The 15,869-nt window shown below is 53.9% G+C and overlaps 5 protein-coding genes across 5 annotated transcripts; 3 read left to right on the top strand and 2 right to left on the bottom strand.

Moving 5' to 3' along the window:
- Positions 1 to 753: 753 nt before the first annotated feature.
- NGA_0462100 (uncharacterized protein) lies at positions 754 to 2,591 on the top strand. The gene is made up of 6 exons (XM_005853903.1): positions 754 to 796; positions 929 to 1,011; positions 1,148 to 1,462; positions 1,629 to 1,743; positions 1,848 to 1,954; positions 2,287 to 2,591. The coding sequence occupies exons 1-6, from the start codon at positions 758 to 760 to the stop codon at positions 2,351 to 2,353; spliced, it is 726 nt and encodes a 241-aa protein (XP_005853965.1). The 5' UTR covers positions 754 to 757; the 3' UTR covers positions 2,354 to 2,591.
- An 883-nt stretch (positions 2,592 to 3,474) lies between these two features.
- NGA_0461900 (enzyme of the cupin superfamily) lies at positions 3,475 to 4,984 on the top strand. The gene is made up of 5 exons (XM_005853901.1): positions 3,475 to 3,645; positions 3,873 to 3,962; positions 4,118 to 4,191; positions 4,392 to 4,496; positions 4,764 to 4,984. The coding sequence occupies exons 1-5, from the start codon at positions 3,499 to 3,501 to the stop codon at positions 4,804 to 4,806; spliced, it is 459 nt and encodes a 152-aa protein (XP_005853963.1). The 5' UTR covers positions 3,475 to 3,498; the 3' UTR covers positions 4,807 to 4,984.
- A 375-nt stretch (positions 4,985 to 5,359) lies between these two features.
- On the bottom strand, positions 5,360 to 7,469 carry NGA_0461700 (uncharacterized protein; the record flags this gene model as incomplete). Its single annotated transcript, XM_005853899.1, has 9 exons — positions 7,334 to 7,469; positions 7,116 to 7,208; positions 6,933 to 7,001; positions 6,672 to 6,782; positions 6,402 to 6,536; positions 6,152 to 6,256; positions 5,993 to 6,040; positions 5,745 to 5,859; positions 5,360 to 5,409 (listed from the first exon to the last, which is right to left on the bottom strand). Exons 1-9 carry the CDS (start codon positions 7,421 to 7,423, stop codon positions 5,360 to 5,362), a joined length of 816 nt encoding a protein of 271 aa, XP_005853961.1. The 5' UTR covers positions 7,424 to 7,469.
- A 1,749-nt stretch (positions 7,470 to 9,218) lies between these two features.
- On the top strand, positions 9,219 to 13,321 carry NGA_0462000 (uncharacterized protein; the record flags this gene model as incomplete). Its single annotated transcript, XM_005853902.1, has 3 exons — positions 9,219 to 9,383; positions 9,440 to 9,511; positions 9,591 to 13,321. 3 exons carry the CDS (start codon positions 9,219 to 9,221, stop codon positions 12,453 to 12,455), a joined length of 3,102 nt encoding a protein of 1,033 aa, XP_005853964.1. The 3' UTR covers positions 12,456 to 13,321.
- A 491-nt stretch (positions 13,322 to 13,812) lies between these two features.
- Positions 13,813 to 15,653, bottom strand: NGA_0461800 (uncharacterized protein; the record flags this gene model as incomplete). Its single annotated transcript, XM_005853900.1, has 5 exons — positions 13,813 to 13,840; positions 14,110 to 14,263; positions 15,025 to 15,073; positions 15,177 to 15,385; positions 15,533 to 15,653. 5 exons carry the CDS (start codon positions 15,651 to 15,653, stop codon positions 13,813 to 13,815), a joined length of 561 nt encoding a protein of 186 aa, XP_005853962.1.
- Between the last annotated feature and the right edge of the window lie 216 nt (positions 15,654 to 15,869).

The raw sequence follows: 15,869 nt of genomic DNA, 5'->3' as shown, positions 1-15,869 counted from the left end.
TTGTGGAGGGTAGCGCCCGTCCTTGTGGAGGGTAGCGCCCGTCCTTGTGGAGGGTAGCGCCCGTGGAGGGTAGCGCCGTCCCTCTCACGCCCTGTGCGTCGCCCAGGGGCCCGACGGAGGGGATTGGCCCATATCCTGCCTACGTCGGAGGCCTTCGTGTGGGCGGCATGGGTGGGGATGGGGACTCCGAACCAGGGCCTCGCGGCCCCCTTTATACACAGACGTCAACCATAATCCCTCTGTGTGTGGATAACACGCCCCCTTGGTGGATGTTCATACACAGGTATACGGCAATGGTGCTCCTGGCTAACAACTCGTTCCTCCCCTTCCTCCCTTCCGCCCTCTCTCCCTTCCTCCCCTCAGGTCTCCGTCCCCTGGGGCGAGGTCAACGCCGACATAACCTGCGCCCACGGTGGCCTCATGTACGCCTTTGCTTTCGTCCTTCTCCCCTGCTGCCTTGCCACACACATTAGAGCTTCCTTTCCCACCTGGACTTCTCTCTGGCCTGCCCTACACGCCCGCGCGGGATATATGTCCTACCCTTGTGCCCCCTTGTCTCTCCTCGCGCTGCCCGCATGGCCTCGAAAATCTCCCTCTTCCTCCCTCTTCTCCCTCCTCTTTTCATCGTCTCTGACCCTTGCCCTCCGCCTTCTTTGCCTCGTGCAGGCCCGTACAGCGCCCTTCCCCCGGCTCCCCGTCCTCTGTGCCTTCGTCTCCTGCCTCCTCGCCCCTCCCCCTCGCCGGGAGCGGACTCGTGATGGGGAAACGGAAGATCATCGAGAAGCGTGCCTGGAAGGTGAGGGGGGCCAGATTGCGCGGTCAGGGTCTGGGCAGGCAAATCGAGTCGCTAGGGAGTTCCCTCGGTGGCCAAGACAGCCCCCGCCCTCCCACTGGCTTTCCCACCTCTCCTCCCTCCCCTTGCCACCAGGCTCTCCGCCGGTACTACACAGAGGGCAAGGCTTTCAAGGTCTCCGCCACGGAAGAATGCCTGCAGTGCAGTCAGAGAGAGAGGTGGGTGTGCTGCCCTCCTCTTCCTGTGCCTACGCTCCTCGTCGTCGCGCACGGACTCTGGAAAGAGTGTGAAGCCCTCTCAGCCGTCGTCCTTCTCCCTCTTCCTCCATTCCTTGCTCCCTGGCGTATTTCACAGGGAAGAGAAGGAACGTCTGGAGGAGGAGCGGAGAAACCGAGACTTGGAGCTCTCTGCCTCGCCGGCTTTAACGGCGCTGTACGCGCGGAGGACAGGTGGGCAGGCGCGGGGAAGACGGGAAAGGAAATTGGACAGAGAAGACCGCCACATATTCTCCGCTCTTCCCCATCCCCGCCCGCCTTCAGGTTGCCCCCCCTCCTCCTTCTCCCTCCCTCCTTCCTCCTCCTCCTCCGCCCTCTTCCTTCCCCCGCTCGACCCCGGGCTCTACCACCTTCTCCCTCGCTGCTGGTTGACGGTCTGGCGCAACTACCTCCGGTGCGAAGTTCCCCTCCTTCTGTCCCTTGTTCTTCCCTCCTTTTTGTCCTCATTGTCACCTCCTAGGGTCCATTCTGCTGGGAAAGAGGCGGTAGATCTGCCGGTTATTTTTCATTGTTCTTTTTTATCGCTTTGCCTTCTCTCTCTTCTGCCTTCCTTTCCCCAGAGATCCCCGGGCGCCTCGTCCTCGCCCCCCCGACCTCTCCCTCCTTCTCTGCGAGGCCCACGGCCTCCCTCTCGTCCCTCCGCACATCTCCTCCTTCTTGGACGGGGAGAAGAAAGTACGGAGGGGCGAAGGGGATGAAGACGAGGGGAAAAGAGGGCGAATCCGTCGGCTTCTCTCTCTCAAGGCATCTCCCACGTACCTTCCCTCCATCACGCCCAGGGTGTTCTCTCCTCGCTGAATGGTCGGTCGGGCGTCGTCTGCGAGATCGTCTCGGTGGAGGAATGGGACGAGCTGATGAAGCACTACCCCACAGACTACTGCCTCAAGTACGCCCCCCCCTTGTCCTCCCCTTCCGCTCACAGCTCCGTGTTTCAATCCCCCTCATCACGCACAGGAGATGCCCCTTAGAACCTTCACGGACTCGAACGCACGCAATTACCTCATCTGGCGTTCCCGCTTCGTTCCCCTCTCCCTTAGGTTCAGCGTGGATCCCGAAGACCTGTCCATCGCATGGTCCACCTCCCCCTGCGCACGGTACGCTCCTCGTGCCTGTCTCCCTTAAGCACGGGCGGGCCTTGTAACTTCTGGAAGTCCTCTGACCTTTGACTCCTTACGCCGCTTCCTCCATTCCTCTACTCATCTCTTTTTTACTCGGCAGTTGCGAGCCTGGAGTGGACGATATGAGTGTTACTTACCGAAATCGGCAGCGGAAGTGGAGCTTCTGAATAAAATTATCCGAGGGACAGAATCAAAATGTCAGATTGAAGGAAGCTTGAATTGGTATGAGATTGATACGCCTGAAAGAGGGTGTTAGGAATTCGGTTGTAGGCATTTAAGTTTACGTATTGAACAAGAACTGAGGAAAGTAAGTCCGATAGGGCTTCACATTTAATGATGAACCAGAAGCCCGGGAGAAGAGAAGTGGAGAGTGGAGGAAATTTATAAAAATTAGGGACAAGATCGTCTTGACACGTTTGAGAGTGTTGCATGAAATCGACCTGAAAATAAAATTATTCTGATCGTAGCACGGCGATATTTGATATCCCCTCAGAGTTGAAGCATTCACGGACCTCTGGATTGCAAAAATCGAAAATCTAATAAAAAGGTTGCGAAGTGATACAACACTGTGCATTCAAGTGGAACACACCAACAGGTAAGATCTTACTACAAGCCGCTCTCTACATTAAACCCTGTGATGGCACCACAGGACTATATTAAGCGCTTATCAGTCCTTCCTCGTTGCGCTCCGGATCAAATATCAATCTTGGACGTCAAGCCGCACTCATGTTAACAGCCATGCTACATCTTCTAAAATAATTTCGAAAAGAAGACCGCCATTTAAGTAGGAGCGCTCACGTGCACTCTTTGCAGCTTACGATAATTTTCTGTGGCCAATGGGATCGTACGCCTATTAGAAATAGGATCGTAAGCCGTGAGCGACTGCTCAGTGAGGAGCGAGAGTCAACGTGCAGTCTTGTCCCCAGTTGCTTTCTGTGGCTCCATTTCAGCGTGTGCTTTTGATTTACCGATCTTGAAAGCCCTGTTTCCCCTTCGACAGGCACTCACAAGGTCGTATGTTTTATCGAATGGCCGGTTTTTACACTTGTATTCAAGCTCTACGACGCTGCGCATATCTGGGATCGAAGTAATGGAGCCCCTGATTTGAAATAGGGACAGCATTTTGACACAGACTATTGTCTTTACCTTCTTAAACTTTGATTTCCCGAAATTTGCTTTTTCGGATGAAGCTAGGGTGTCAAAGGTGAACTTGGAAAATCTGTCGCGTGATGCAGAGGAATAAATAATCATGTCGATCTGACTCTCAACCGTTCGGTTCCACACCACTAGGTGATCCTAGCTGGTCGGTCATATGCGTACAACTAGCGGCTTGCCCCTCGTATTCCTTCTGCTTTCTCTTGTGTTGGCCGGATTCTGGGCTCCTGCTGCCTCCTTCCTCGTTCCGGCCCTTCCCTCCTTTGTAACGAACTTCGACTTTAAAAAACGAGCAACTTTAGGGGTGTGTATGGGTGCCTGGTTTTTGCATTTTCATACCTCCGCATCTTTGATTATCTCCGCTCATGCTTGTGTATTTTCTATGTATTGCGCATGGAAAATATCCAGGGCGTTCCCCATCCCCTTCAAAAAGGCAGGGTCATGAGCTCAGTCGTGCCGTATATGGGTAGAATTACAAGCGTTTCCCCCCAAATTGAAACTCGCATATCCACCATGAACTCGTGCACATAGGGACTTTCCGCCTCCACCACACGCGATAGCAGCAATATGAGCGGCATTAAGGTCGTTTCGGAGCCGGACGAGGCCACGCTGACAGAGATGGTATATGTGGAGAGGTGGTACGATTTATAGAGCCGGTTGCCCTAAGTCTGACCATTTATTCTTACGCGAAGCGTCACTGCTAAGCATGAGCCTTCCTTGTGCTCAAGGGAGGACTGATTCACCCTGTCTTCCCTCCCCGCTGACGCCTCTCCTAGGGGGTGAGAAATTGGCCCAAGTGGGGCTGTGAACCCTCAGAGTTCCCTTGGACATACGGAGAAGCTGAGACCTGGTAAGCTTCTTTCCTTGGTCTGCAACGGGGTCATTGTTTGACAAAATTGTGTGGCCCCACCCCCTTTTTGCCGGCGACTCCTGTTGCACCCAGCCTGACGCAGTCAGTTCCTTTGTGACGTGCGAAGGCGACTCACCTTCCCTCTCCTCCTCTTTTCTGCTCGCGTAAATGCTCTCTTGTCTTCCACCCTGCTTGCTTAGCTACATCTTGGAGGGTAGCGTGACAGTCACGCCGTCGAATGGCCAGCCTGTGACCGTGGGCGCGGGAGACTTGGTCACCTTCCCTGCGGGCATGAGCTGCGTATGGTGAGAGGATGGGGAAAGAGGAAGAGAAGGAGGCAAGGTCAGGGAGAGGGGCGCTCCCTGTTTGAGGTCCCGTCGATGGTATGAAAGGTTACGATGTTGTGATGGCATATCTCAAACGAGGCGCCCAAGCGTAGTTACTAGTAGGATTCTTTCATTCCATCTAATACCGTATTTTTCATATTTGGTCGAAGTGTTTTGTTACATATTCTCGCGCCGACTTTATTTTTATATTTTTAAATCGCCTTTTTCTTCATCGCTCATGCTCAGGAAAGTAAGCAAGGCCATCAACAAACACTACAAATTCCACTAGTCACTCTTCCGCGCTCTTTCAGGAAGGCGCAGCTTGAAGTTCGGCAATTGTCAGATTATCTATGCGTAGAATTTTTGATAAACAGACGGTGGCGCAAAATTATGCAATGATGGAATGAAAGAGATGAGCGTATACCCTGATCAATATCTACAACGTAAAAGGAATCACCATTGGAAGACTCGTCTGTCTGCCCCCTGCATAATTTCCTTACTTTACTTCCGCCCCTCGTTTCCAGTCCTTTCCATGTGATCACGCTCGCTCTCTGTCTTCTCACAAGGAGATTTATCGAGACTCCTTAATCCAACGATATCGCGTGCCCACTGCCCCTTCCCGTTTCTTCTTGTCTGACCGCGTACATCAGGGTCCTGTCCATATCCAAACGCATATACATAAGAGACTCAAACCGGAAAGGCATCAGGAACTTAACGTGGCTTGCAGTGCCTCCTCAACCACAGCTGCCTAAGAAATGCTCATACCTTATTCTCATCTCTGATTGCTTCCACCTCTTTTTCTTATCTTTTGTACTTTAGTTTATTGTACTGTTTGAGTAGTGTCACACCTGAATATTAGCCTTCCTTCCCTCCTTCTTCCACGTGCATCGCGCTCAACACATACATTAAAGAAAATTGATGCTTGACTTCCACCCTGCCTCGCCGTCACCTTAGATACATTCCTACGCATAGAAAATGTTCTGCAGCCCTCCTCTGTTTCTTCCGTATTTCCCGTCTTTAATGTCGAGTAATGCGTCTCGGAACCGGAGAGAGATTTCTTTTAAGGAGAAAAGGAGGAAGAAAAAAGGGCGTGGTGAGGGCCAATTTCTAAAATGCACATTGATAACCAACAATACAATGATCACTGAGATTGGAGATCTTGTCCAAAAGCAACATCGAAGAGAAAGTGCATGATATAGAATAGGATAGGAAAGAGGGTACACGTACAGAATCGGAAGCGGCGGCTGGCGGCGTAGTCCTTGACGAACGCATCGAGTTTGGCCGGGTCCCTCTCTGTGAGAGCGGCCGTGACAATGGGGTCGTCGTTGATGAGGCGCATGATCTGTAGCGGAGAGAAAGGTGTGAAAAGAGGAGATGACGACAAAGGCTCAGGGAAGTGAGACATCACGCAGAGAGGATCTTTCGTGAGGTGTTGTCTCGCTACCGGAGGAACCACTTTCTTTGCTCCTATTTACCTCATTGTTGCCGGTAACCTTGGAGAGGGGGTCCGACGCGCTCACGGTCTGCGTGGAGCGTGAGTAAAGGGGAGGATGAAGACAGTCAGGAATCCGGTCAGTCATTTAATGACCGCGACCTATGCTTCGGATTGTTCCCATGATGCTTCGCCTACGTACCTTCAGGACGTCTGTGTTCACGCCAGGGTACAACTTCTTGTTGAGAGCCTCGTTGACTGTGTCCATGGCGCCCCCGTCACCGGCAGAAGCGGCGGCGAAAGCCTCCTAAAGATTCCAAGAAGGGTTTAAGGAAAGAGATATGAGATGAAGACGGGATTCTGTGATCGTTGTCGCAGAAGGCTTTTCCCTTGCCCCTTTCAGGCCAAACCATCTACGATGCTGGGCAATGCGAATCCCTCTGGTGTCTTACGCTGATGTTGTTGGCATCCTCTGCCAGCAGCTCAGAAAGAGCGCGGGTGGAGATGCTCGGATCCTTCATGGTCTTAAGCATGTCAGGCAGCGTTTTCAAAATGCTGTTCAGGCCCGCCGTAAAACCGGCAGTGGTCTGTTGCAGCCCAAAGAGAAGGCCCATATCGAATGTAGAGGGTGCAAAAACGATTAAGCGGATGAATTCAAGCAGAGGCAATCAAACTTTTGCCCCCCCTTGCCTGCACGCTCTCCTTCTCCCGTCCCGACTTACCCCGGCATCATCCAGGCGGCGCCCCGTGATCTCCTTGAAGCCATCAAAGGCAGCAAGCAACGGCAAGTTTTCCATGATTTTGTGCTGGGTCTCCACGTCGTCCAGGATCGCCTGCACGGTGTAGAGGAAGCAAATTACAAGAAGAAAAAGATGAAGAGGATATGAGTATGCATGTCTACCTTGCACTATGGCCCAGTGCACAACGCATCTTAGGACGGCCACACCCTCGTCCGACCTCGTCTTCTTTGCATCTTTTCTCACCTTCATCCCCGGGGAGGCAAAGCTGGTCTCAAAGAGCTTCATGATATCAAGGCCATTCTTCCAGGTGTCCTGTAAGGCGATTGAGCAAATTAGAACAAGCGTGAGTTGAGATACGTGACCTACATTCTTGCTCAGGGGCTTTCTATCCGCTCTTATATCTTGTGCTTGCATTTCCGAGTGTACCTGCATCATGGTGAGCTCGCCGTCAGGCTTGTAAGCAGGAAGCGTGTCCTCCATGACATCCTTGGCTGCGCCAGAGAGCACGCCAGTGAGAGACTGTGTAGATAATCAATAAGGGAGTCAGGGAAGGAAAGACGAGGAATAGATCCTATCAAGACAACCCCCCTCGCATTTCCTCCCATCCAATGCAATCTTAAATTTACTTTGAAGTTTTTCAATACCTGCATGCGGCGCATTGGGCTCTCAGCAACCGCGAGGCTGGCGAAGGTAAGCATGGCCATGGTGGCCACGGAACGCATAATACGAGCCATTTAAATGCTCTGTTTTTTGACACAGCGATTTGAGAGAGCTTTTCTGCAAATATGTAATGGAAAGCGAGACCTATGAGCATATGTAAGGATGGCAGCGTAGAGGAGCTCGCATGCCAAATCTGCGCCTGCTTTCACTATTTAAGGCAGAACACAAATTATCTACCTCCAAGCCACCTAGGATTGCGCGAGAAAAAAGCAGTGAAAGGGCTTTGGTAAGGACACTACGCAAAGTAAGCAAAGGACAACATATTCTAAGGCTGCACTACGACCAAATGCTGTCCTGAGTCTCGCGAGCTCGACATTTCTTGTCACGAAGTTAGGCTGACGTGACCATAAATCCAAATTTCTGTGTTGAGACTACAAGATAATGCCTCCACTGCTCATAAGAGCGAGACGCGCTCAGGATAAGACAGAAGAGGTACACCCCAAGTTGAATTCTTCTGCATGACTTTATCGTAGAGGGGCAGACAAAGCCCATCCTCTTGGTGCAGAGAAATTGCCTCCTCCTCTCCGCTCAACGGGTATAAGGTAGCAACAATCACCGCCTGGCTGTCCGCGCGGGCGTATGGCTCATTCTATATACATGGGCCCATTCAATTTTCAGCCCTGGTGGCTAGCAACACATGCGAACAGTAAATTGGGGCGTGGAACTCCGGGAGTACTGAGGTGCCAATCATGTCAGAGGAAATAGAGGGATAGAGACGAACCCATTTTTTATGGGTTCTCTGCTCTCACCTCGAATTTTGGGAGCAGTAAGTGAATTTCCTGGTGACGAGAGCCCATAGGGCGGTTGGGTTCCCAACGGTTGAAGCGGGAGTTGTTAGTGGTGTCAAAGCGGAGATTTGAAAAGTCATTAAATATAAATTTCTTTTTTGGAGATAAATCACAAATGCAAATCTCGAGACGAAGTAGTCAATTTATTTTTTTAATTTCAATGAAATGCATGCAAATTGACAGATTTTGGACTGAGAGACATTGGTTCCTTTCACACCAAGAATTCCGTTGACAGATGAGGGGCGAGAGAATTGGATAACGGCGGCCCATTCAAATCAAATACCGCGTCAATTCTGGTTCGGGAGGCTCTACTTTTGTGTGTCAGGTTTCCTGTTTTTCTTCTCCTTATTCGGGGACCCTCTTTATCGAATGTTACACTCAACGCTTGTTCACTTTGGGATTTGAGAAATATTTAATATGGTGTACCAAGAAGTATGAAATGTCCTTGGTCGTTGAAGGTCAAGCATGCATGTCGAGCTACTCTGTGTTTGAAATCGTCTGCCCATGGGCGCTTCCGTCCCAGCGCTTGACTACAAATGGATGTCAATAAGCTGTCTTACTCGAGGCCCTAGACCACAGATCTACTCTTCCTTTTGGGAAGCATTGGTCTGCATTGCATATGGGCCAGCGTCGTGCTGCATGTTTGGCCTGATTTGACATGGCCTGCGCTGTAACTAAGTGTTAAGGGCGGCCTGATTTGTCAGCCCAGAGCGTTTGCATTACAAAGCCCTCGTTTTACACTGCTAAGAATGCCCTCTCCTCACTAGAGCACAGCGCTACATTGCAATTATCGAGTTCAATGTTTTGCTCTTCAAGGATGGTTAGACTCAGTGGTCTTGTCATTCGATCTTTCTGGCGGACAAATTATTCCCCGCCGCAGTGATCAGATATATTTCGGTCGTCTCTAAATGCAAAGCACTTCATTTACCCACATTCAAACAGGACAGTTTCAACTTTTGGCTTGTCCACTCCATATTCCCTCGCAAAGGAGCAAAGAGACAGAACTGAAAGTCTGTTAGTAATGCCTGCCGAAGGATTACGCGCTCGCCGCTATGTTTATGGCGGTCTGTTGGCCGCCGTTGGCGTGGCTGTAGCTCTGGCCCTCGTCTTCACTGTGGGTGGTGCTGGCCAGAAAGACAAGGCCGCAGTCGCCTCGGAGCCGAATGTGGCCTCCCTCGACACTGACGTTAATATTAAGGATGTTTTCGACGCTGCCAAGCCCGCCGAAACTGCCCTATCAAGGTCGATACCTGGACCCCGCCTAAGGCTTCGGAGCCTGAAGAATCTGCGAGCACCGGCCAGACATTCACTAATGTAAGTAGTGCGAAGGATGAGTCGAAGGCTGAGAGGTTCCTGTTCAGTGCTCACACGATCTCCTTTTTCTCTATTGTAGGCCAACGCCAATGCCCTCACCGGCGCAATCAAGGGCGACCCCTTGCAGGCTATCGCGACCATGGGTGCTGATGTCAATCTGAAGGATTTCGTGGGCCAGAACTCCTGCTGGCCTGCGGATGGTGCTGAGCTCTTGGACGCTGTCGAGAACCAGGGCTGTGAATTGGTTGTCTTGAGCAGCGGTGACCCCGATGCCTATGCTCTTGACGAAGATATTAAGGTGAACCGTTACGTCCGCGTGATGGGCAATCCCGCCGTGCTTCCTCAGATCGATGCGGAGGACGCCGAACGTGCCTTCACTGTCGGGCCCGGGGGTCTCCTTGAGCTGCAGTTTGTCCGTGTCCGACAGGGCGGGGGGACCGTGCGCGACCGCTACGGCTTGGAGGGCTCGGGCTCCTCCTCTGTGGTGGGCGAGGTCCGTGGTGGCTGTGTGTCGGTGGAGCCGGGGGCTCTGGGGGCCAACTTTGTGGGCGTGACCTTCATTGCTGTTGCCAACGATTGGGACTCCGTCCAAGGCGCGATCGAGGATCAGATCGACTTTGTCGGTGGGCGAATCTACGGTGGCCACGTCTACGTCGCCGCCGGGACTGTCAACTTCTTCGGCTGCAACTTCTGGGACACCACGCTTCTCCTCCCTTTCACTGACCAGGTCTCTATCGGTGGTGACGTGCTCGTTGTGGCCGGGAACGCCTTCTTTACCGGCTGCACTTTCACCGCTACCCTTCTCTTTGGTAACTTCGGTGGCGCGGGTTTCAACGTTGCCGTCTTGGGTGGCAATGCCGTCTTTACTTTCTGCGTTATCCAGGCGCAAGGCGTGGCCCAGTCGGCCAACGGTGCGGGCCAGATCCTTTTCGTGGGTGGCGGGACCATGATCCTTACCGGCTTGGACTTCCGATTCGCCGCCCCCATCCTCTTCTTTAGTGGTATCGGCGATTTCTTTGTCGGCGGTGGTGTAATGATCTTCACGGGTGTCACGATCGAGAACACGTACCCCATCCTCGCTGCCTATGGCGCTGGTTTCTACCTGGCTGTCGGTGGTGGCGTCATGGTCGAGACCGGGGTCACCTACGTCCAGTTCAATTGCCCCGCTCACCAAGGCCTCACGGGTGCTTCCATCTTCACGGGCGCGGGTGTCTCCATCCACGTCGGTGTCCCCGCGTCCTTCTACGGTACCACTGTCCTCTTCACGGGCCAGGGTGGATTCTCGTACAACGGTGCCGGCTACTCTCTGTGGTTGGGCAGCCCCATTGCGATTTTCCTGGCCACCTTCGCCTTCTTTGGCTTGGGTGGGCTCACCTCCCAGCCCGCCGGTTTCATGGTGTACTTGGGATGCCCCGCTTTCCTGCCCGCCGCGCTCGTCTACTTCGCCGGCCTGGGTGCGGTCATGTACTTGGGTGCCGGAGGTGCTGTCATTGGTGGCTCCCCCGTTTTCGCTCCCGCCTTCAAATTCTACAGCTCTCCCGAGGGCGTGGCCAACTACTACGTCCAAGGCAACGGTGATGCCCCCAACAATGGCATCGGCTACTACGACAAGAACACGAGCATCATCGCCACGCCCGTGCCCAAGATCAAGCCCAACAAGACGCGCATCCTGGCGACCGAGGAGGACTTCCACAACGAGGTCCGCAAGCTCCGGGCCGAGCGGCGCCTGTCCGTCTCGGCGGTCAGCGACCTCCTCTTCAACTTTATGGACGCCGACGGCGGCGTCAGCTTCTTGGGCGCGGACCTGAAGGTACAGCCCTACATCGACCTGGGCAACAACGAGGTTGTCAAGGAGCTGTCCAGCTGGGTGCCCGCTGGGATCCTGCAGGGCGCCAAGGACATTGGCCTCCTGAACAAGTTTGGCTCGGAGGTGGGCCGCGGGCCCCTCCTGGAGATGCAGGCGGACAGCGTCACCGAGTGCCAATTCTGCGGTGAGGGAGACGTGGTCGGCTCCAACAAGGGGGCTTGCACCAAGTTCGACTCCTGCAATGCCCTCAAGGAGAAGGCACCCGCCGGATCCGAGGCGGCCTTCGATTCCAACGAGGTGGAGTACGACGCCTGGCACGTGGTCATGGCCACCTTCAACCCCACCACCCCGGCGGGCGAGTCCGTGGCGCCCGAGGACTTCCGGGACGCTTTCCGCTCCTACTTCCTGGCCAACAAGACGACCGGCGTCTCCGTCTCCGCCTTCTTGGACCAACCCGACGAGCTTTTCAAGGAGTCCATCCCCGCACGCGCCTTGTCCGCTCTCGCCGACGACAAATTCCCCGCCTCCACGCCCCTCCGCGCCGTTTTCCTCTTCAACGACGACGGAAAGGCGGAGGCGGTGGCTTCCGCCCTCCAGGACACCACCTCCAGCTGGTACGAGGATATGGAGCTCTACGTCCAGGATTTCCTGAGCTTGGATGGGGTGCAGATTGGTGCCATGGACGGCGAGCTCGAGAAGGTGCTCTACGTGCCGGCCTACAACACCCCCGAGTGGTCCAAGGCCTTCGCCAAGGAGGCGGACGCCGCGGCGGGGACCAACTCCATCCGTCTCATCGACGGGGAGCACGCCGGCTTGCCCATGTCGCACGTAGCTGCCGGGCAGACCTACACGGTTCTCCTCTCCAAGTTCCCTAAAAACTTGGACATGACCGTCCAGCTGATCGGCTCCCAGGAGCTGAAGGGGAAGAACAAGCAGACCATGTCGCCCATCTCCTCCATCAAGACGGACAAGGACGGGAGTGCCAGCATCACGTGGAAGGTCCCTGCCGACCAGCCCTTGGGTGACTACTACCTCAAGGCGAACGACAAGACCGGCCTGATCTTCGGGATGACCCCCTCGCTGGAGGTGACGGCCGCGCCCAAGCGTCGGCTTTGGGGCCCTCACATGGAGCTCTAAGGCCTTCGTGAGGGACCAAAAAGTGACAAGGGAGAAGTGACGGCGTCCCAAAGAGTCGTGCTTTTCCCCATCACTTTGATCGCCTGTGTACCTGGGGAAGGTCACTCCTCGAGGAGGTACGGGATTAAAAAACGGGTGGTATAGAAAAGGGACGAATAATTTTATTTGATCGGTATGTAATACAGCAAGGAGGTTTTAATGTAAGCAAGTCCATCCATCATGAGGAGAGGAGGGACAGGCTGGTAAAGAGGGAGAGGTGAGAGGGGAAACATATTGTATGTGGCGCCCATCATCCCTTCGCGTCCTGTCCTTCCGTTAGGTCTCCTAGTGTATTCGGAGAGTGCGCTCGATCACTCAATTTTTGGGTGCGTCTTGCTACTTTGTGAGTGCGTGGGTGGATGGATGACTTCGTGTGTCGCTCTCTTTGCTCGTTTCGGCCTTGCTTCGGGCGTACAGACGCGTTTTCCTTGTGAGACGTGTAGTATTGCCTTGGAGGAGAGAGTGTACACATATATAAGCCAAAGCACTCGAAGTAAGCCAGCCCCAGCAACAACAACCAGCAGAAATTCAGTCAAACAAATTGTGTGTTGAGGGTTAGGGAAGTTAAAGTGACAGGAGTAACATAAAAGTACCTATATATTTTTGACGATAAAGTGTACTTATACGACGTGGAGCAGGAACTCGTAAAGGGCAATGTTTGAACATGGAGGTCTATGAGGAAGTCTTTTGCTATCCAAGGCTCAGGGGCAGAGAGAGAGATGGGAGTGTGCGACATCAAACACTTGGACCTTTACGTAAACGATGCGGTGGACAAGGAAAAGTGCATGAAGCAGAACATGTCAGCCGATAGCTGACAGTATACTAGATTCCCACGACGCGCAGGTGCTGTTCTGTCGCTATTTCGCTATTTCTTTCGTACTTTCTATTTTCAACTGCAACTACACTGTGAAACTCACACATCTTACTTACATTTTCAATAATCATTTCATGATGTTAGCCCTTTTGAAAATGTCGTTGCACTACATTGTCGAGGCTCTTTGAGGCCTCGCAGACCTCTGCATCACACGTCCGGTCCAGACTGAGAGCACGAGCTCGTAAAACGAGGAAATGCATTTGTTGGAGCACACCCTGAGGGATCCGCCTCTCAGCTCATTCTCAGATGCTATTTCTTATGTGCCCTGACCAATCTTGACGCTCCCTCCGGGCCCAGGCCGCTACCCCCAGAGGCGTCCATTGCGTACACTTCCTTCCCTTCTCTCCCTTTTCGCCTCCTTCGGCCGGCTGTCTCCTGTCCTCCCCTCCGCCAAATACGCCGAGAAGGAGTGGGGCGAGGGAGCGACGGAAGTAAGGAGAAAGGTCATGCATAGAGAAGAAAGAGACTTGCTCTGCGGGCGATGGTAAAGACAAGGACCATCTGCAAAGCGGAAGGAGAGTGGAACGCCAAGAGCGAATGACTACATAGAGAGCAAACTGAGCTCACAAGGATATCGAGAGAGACTCTTTCTGCACAAAGGATACGACCGGAAGATGGAAGTAGAAGACAGTGATTGCTGTATTCTACTCATGTCTTTCCCCCTCCCTCCCTCCCTCCCTCCCTCCCTTTCCCACTCCCTCCCTCTCTCCCTCCTGTTTTCTTATTCCCTCATTTCCCTACTTGGCGGTCAAGCGCGCAGGCAGCGGCCACTGTTTTTTCCTTTCAGAGGGATCGAAATCTTCCCACTGCTTTAGTCTCTCTGAAGCGCCCTCTGTGTCTCCGAAGCCGCCAGTCCGGTCAACCCCATCATGAGCCGCCTCCGTCAGCACGTAGGCTGTAGGGCAGGGTGTCGACGAGAAATGACGATTCGAATCAGAATAGAAGAGAGGAGGAGGACGGAAAAGCGGAGACAGAAGAGGAAAATGCTGTGCCTTTGCTAACTTTTATTAGTTTCTGCGTTTTATTGCTAGCCCTCCCAATCCTACGAAAAGCGGACTGAGAGGCAATTGGGCCAGCCAAATTACGTCTCTGAACATTCATTATCCTCCTTTGGTCGCTCTTACCCTCCCTCCTTTCCCTCATACCTAGCGCGCGGAGATCCAACCAAGCGCGTAAAGGATTAAAGGAGCAGGCGAGGCCAAAATCGGCGAGCTTGATCCGAAGGAGGGGTCGTTGCGGGCAGGAAAGGGTGAGAGGATTGACCACAGACCCGCTGATAGGTAAGGTGTCTTCTTCGAAGTGGCTGAGGAGAATGTTACCGCTGTGGGGCAAGGCACGAGGAAGAGAGGATGGGGAGGCGAGGACGAGAGGGGAAGGACAAGCTCGGGCCAAGGAAGGAAGGGAAGAGAGGAGATGCATTAAATAGCAAGAGAAATAAAAATGGCGGCACTGGTTCCATTTTCCCCTCCTCCTTCAAGCCTTTCTGTCTCCCTACCCAGTCGACCTCCTTCCCACCACACCTATGCACATCCCGATGGCAGAGGCCCTTGCCATGGACGAAGGCCAGAGCCTCCCCCAAGGCCTCCGCGAGGGTAAGAAGGTGGGGAAGGGGAAGGGGGAGGAAGGGAGGGAGGGAAGCCTCCTGCGCCTCCCGACGGTGGACAAGGAAGGCGCGAAGGTCCACTCGATTTTCAGTTTTCTGTCCCTGCGCGTCAAGGAAGGGAACGGGTAAGAAATCTTGAGGATTGATTTGTAGCTTTCCGCCCGCCTTTTTTCTCCCTTTATTTTCTTTTTACATTGAGCAATACCCTCTCCAAGACGAGCGCCGAGGGTCGCGACGCTTTTTCCTCCTTCGACCCGCTTTCCCCTTCCCCTCCCGCTTCCGTGTTGTTGTGGTTCCAGACCACTCCGCACAAAGAGGCGAGGAAGGGAGGGTGGACTGAAGGGGCTGAGGATGGGCACGCGCGGATGGAGGCAGAGAGGTGAAGAAGGACGGCAAGTTCTTTCAGAGCCTTTCCTGTCGATGGGCGGGTGGCCGGTATAAGGGGGGGGAGCAGGCTCTCACGTCAGCGCAAACAAAAAAGTCGACAGTGAGAGGAAAGGTGGGCGGGAAGCAGGCAGGGAAGGAGGACGAGAGACAGGGAGGGGAGATGGGAGGGATCACCTGCAGCATGCTTGTGGTAGCGCTTCAGGACATAGTGGGAGTGACCGACTGAGAACGTGTACAGTTTTCCTCCCCGTTCGGCGAGCGGGTGGAACACCTTATCCTCGTTCCCTCCCTCCATCCCTCCCACTCTCCCGCCCTCCCGCCCGTCACGTCTCTCAATCTCCTCCCTTCTAGTTGAGCGGGGGATAGGAAGGGAGAAGAGAAGTCCCCTGGCAGAGAGAAAGGAGGGCGTGATCCTCTCTCCTCGCGTCCCTTGGCCATCCGGGCTGGGCGGGAGGGGGGTCGGCAAGGAACAGGAGGGAGTGGAAGCCCGCAAAGAGGGCAGACGGAGGGA

Source organism: Nannochloropsis gaditana (genome assembly GCF_000240725.1).
Source record: "Nannochloropsis gaditana CCMP526 unplaced genomic scaffold scaffold689, whole genome shotgun sequence".
NCBI classification, from domain to species: domain Eukaryota; class Eustigmatophyceae; order Eustigmatales; family Monodopsidaceae; genus Microchloropsis; species Microchloropsis gaditana.
This window is presented reverse-complemented; position numbering and strand designations above follow the sequence as displayed.

Excerpts from the sequence above, each read along its gene's own strand:
- NGA_0462100 (XM_005853903.1), top strand. The coding sequence starts at position 758 with ATGGGGAAACGGAAGATCATCGAGAAGCGTGCCTGGAAG. Across the intron at positions 797-928 it reads TCGAGAAGCGTGCCTGGAAG|GCTCTCCGCCGGTACTACAC; the intron begins GTGAGGGGGGCC and ends CCTTGCCACCAG. Across the intron at positions 1,744-1,847 it reads TCTTGGACGGGGAGAAGAAA|GGTGTTCTCTCCTCGCTGAA; the intron begins GTACGGAGGGGC and ends CATCACGCCCAG.
- NGA_0461900 (XM_005853901.1), top strand. The coding sequence starts at position 3,499 with ATGCGTACAACTAGCGGCTTGCCCCTCGTATTCCTTCTGCTTTCTCTT. Across the intron at positions 3,646-3,872 it reads AAAAACGAGCAACTTTAGGG|GGACTTTCCGCCTCCACCAC; the intron begins GTGTGTATGGGT and ends TCGTGCACATAG. Across the intron at positions 4,192-4,391 it reads TACGGAGAAGCTGAGACCTG|CTACATCTTGGAGGGTAGCG; the intron begins GTAAGCTTCTTT and ends CTGCTTGCTTAG.